The sequence below is a fragment of the Diospyros lotus genome, chromosome 15, assembly GCF_014633365.1.
Source record: "Diospyros lotus cultivar Yz01 chromosome 15, ASM1463336v1, whole genome shotgun sequence".
NCBI classification, from domain to species: Eukaryota; Viridiplantae; Streptophyta; class Magnoliopsida; order Ericales; family Ebenaceae; genus Diospyros; species Diospyros lotus.
The window spans coordinates 30,955,355-30,958,529 of record NC_068352.1 but is presented as its reverse complement, the minus strand read 5'-3'; the positions used below and the strand labels follow the sequence as shown (position 1 = coordinate 30,958,529).

The 3,175-nt window shown below is 32.3% G+C and overlaps 1 protein-coding gene across 1 annotated transcript; it reads right to left on the bottom strand.

Moving 5' to 3' along the window:
* Positions 1–527: 527 nt before the first annotated feature.
* On the bottom strand, positions 528–1,486 carry LOC127791533 (uncharacterized). The gene is made up of 3 exons (XM_052321453.1): positions 1,343–1,486; positions 1,121–1,199; positions 528–926 (listed from the first exon to the last, which is right to left on the bottom strand). The coding sequence occupies exons 1-3, from the start codon at positions 1,346–1,348 to the stop codon at positions 715–717; spliced, it is 297 nt and encodes a 98-aa protein (XP_052177413.1). The 5' UTR covers positions 1,349–1,486; the 3' UTR covers positions 528–714.
* Positions 1,487–3,175: the final 1,689 nt, after the last annotated feature.

Here is a 3,175-nt window from a genome sequence, read left to right as displayed (position 1 = left end):
ACGACAATTGATAGTCGTTATGAAATTATATATTAAATTAAAATTTAATAACTTTTTTTATAATTTAGTATAAAGTTCAATAATTATTTATATTATTTAGTCAATTTAACGGAAGAAGCAGGCAATTAATGGCGTGCTAGATGACAGAAGTGGAAGAAAATAAGGAAGGGATACGATAAAATTCTTCTTGTCAATTGAAGATGACAAATTCAGTATTGTCACCCACGAAGTGTTCTTGTTTTCTTCTTTGGTCTTGTCGTAGCCTCCATGTAACTACCCAAAAGATTAGGATTTATTCTGTCATCTTATTATTTTGATTTGTTTCTATTTTTGTTAGATAATTATAAATATTATAAGATTTGAATTAGAATAATATTAAAATTTAGATTCTTAATCATACTATAACAAAGTTTATTTTAATTCTCTTCTCTCGCATATTACCAACTAACGATCACAGTACTCTTGTTAATAATCGATACTAATATTAAAATATATCGAAGCAAAAACTAAACGAAACTCACTAAAACTAGTAAGTAAGAACTAAGACACTATATATACTAGAAGATTTTTCACAAACGATGAGACGACGATAATATTTTTACAATTATATAATTTATATATATATCAACCAACCCTTTTTCTTTTCTTTTGCTGCTTCTTCACATGATGATGGAGTGGCCATAGCAAGAAGGAAATGCTCATGGCAGGACCCAATTAATTTGTGTAGTAATAAGGCGGGCCATAGGTATAGTAATAAGGCGAGACTACTACCGGCTTCTCCTCCTCCTCCTTCTTCTCCTCCTTCACGCTCACCAGTTCTGCGAAGCCGAGGCCCTTCCTCAGCAGGGTCGTCAGCACCACCGAGTCCATCATGTCTCCCACCACCTCCATCTCGTCCTGCCCCTTCAGCGTCACCGATGTCACCCCTTCCAAAAACAAACACGAGATTCAGAACAATAAAAATATACAACTGTCCAAATTAATTAAAGACTATTCTCTTACAAGAAGGTGCTGTACATACAAGTACATATAATACTGATCATACAAAAGTGCCGTACGTCGACACGACGACGACGTTATTCTGAACGAAAGTTCTGTATTTATGACGCTTATGTGATACCTTGAACGCCGACGGCAATGGTGAGGGCTTTGGAGCGAGACTTCCTGCGCTTCGTGCCGAATCTGACGACCACCTTTTGCTGCTTAATTGGAAGCAAGAACCCATTAGAACCACTCCAAATATATATCTTATTAAAGATAGTAATTACGGGGTCTTATATCCCACTGTTTGTGAACAAAAACCAAGTTTATAGTTAATTTTGATCAGAATATTACTAATTACCTTCATCGTCTTGGTTTGCTCAGAAACGTATGGATCTGGAACCCTTAATCTGCCAGATGCAGATAACACACCTATATATATATATATAGAGAGAGAGAGAGAGAGAGAGAGAGAGAGAGAGAGAGGCCGTGGAAATGCCGCGTTTGTTAAGGCTCTGCTCACGTCCATTTATACAAATTCTTGGCAGATGGACAAGGAAGCTTTGTAACATTACGGCGCCATAAAATGACGTAATTATTATATTGTTGTTATTATCGCCCTAATATTTCCAATAAAAACTCGTATCAATGATATTACTAGATTAGTCCATAATTTTAGTGATATTTTTTTTACATATCGAATTAACGTCAATTAATTTTGGACATAAAAATTGAATAAGTTACAATTTATGTAGCCGTTTCGGTCTTAGTAAAGTTCAAATTTGGTATTTTTTTCTTATTATTATTTATTGACCAATTAGGGGTTTTTAATTATCATTACCCATTGAATAATTAATTAATAATATAATTTAAAGAATACCCATCGTAATTGTTACTCAAGAATATTAAACAAAACTTTTTCATGGATCATATGACTTGGATCGTGACATTCTTTTATCTTTGACATAACAGTTGATTTCGAAATACTAAAATTCAGTCTATTTTATATGATATTTTTATGTATTGGTAAATTGTTAATATAAAATTGTGGAGAGTTATAATGGACAATTTTATGGTAGGTAGAAACCAAGTGTTTAATGTCACGGGGTCCATAGTCTTGTCTTTATTGGATTTAGATTAATGACTTGGGCCTTAAGGTCCCTTCCATGCAACAACTAGTCACATTTGACCAGAGAACCCACACCATTAAAAAGAATTAATTAATTAATTAAAAATTAAAATCACGACTTTGATCGTTTCCAAGTCAAGCCATGAAAACCTTGAATGAAAACTTAAGGTGATTCTTAAAGAGAAGATCTTCTCACAAAAGGAGAGAGTTTAGTTGTCAGTGAGTATCCTTCAATATTCAAGTCAATAACTATATTAAAAATTAATATAGTAATAATATAATAAATGAGTAATAAAATATTGTACATATGATACTTAAGAGACCACACTTTTATATAGGCAAATTGAACGGGTAGTATGATTCTACATGAATAATTAGATTCAATGCTTTGGACTGGGCAAGCCAATGAATGTGAGTTTGGGACTAGACCTTCCTTGGTACTCCTTGTTTAGATAACCTTCTAAATTTTAAAACAGATCAAAATTACTATATAGTTAAAATTATATCTCTAGAAACTAGAGATCTCATCATAAAAAATAAAGCTGGAGTTAGCTTCAATGGATATATTAATTTGGTTCTTTCTTTTCTAGACACTCAAATCAACTGTTTTTCCATGCATGTGGTGAGAAATTAATTTTTATACCAATTCAAAGAAGGAAGAGTCTTTGTGTAGGACAAGTTAGTTTTCAAATACATAAATAATTAAGATGATTGCGAGATCCACTTGCTTAAAAGTCACCTTTGCTATAGACTTAATTCATACTAAATCTTGTGTCATTCTCAACTTACTATCATGACCCAAAAACATTAATTGGACGGGACCAACACATGAACTACCTAATATGAAGTATTAAATTGAGGATCTAGAATTATGGATTGACTCTAACTTTAGGGTCGTGTAAGATCATCACCACTCGATTGATTTAAGTTTTGCTTTATTAATAGGTTTATCGATTTGATTTGCTCTCATTATCTAATTAAGATTACTATAATATGATCATTTATTACTATGCTAATTATTACTATAATTGAGATTACTGTGCTAATTATTCCTTTGTTATCATG

What these genes read in the sequence shown, in the direction of transcription:
- LOC127791533 (XM_052321453.1), bottom strand. An exon ending in CATTGCCGTCGGCGTTCAAG is followed by an intron (nt 927 to 1,120) that starts GTATCACATAAG and finishes TGTTTTTGGAAG; the next exon opens with GGGTGACATCGGTGACGCTG.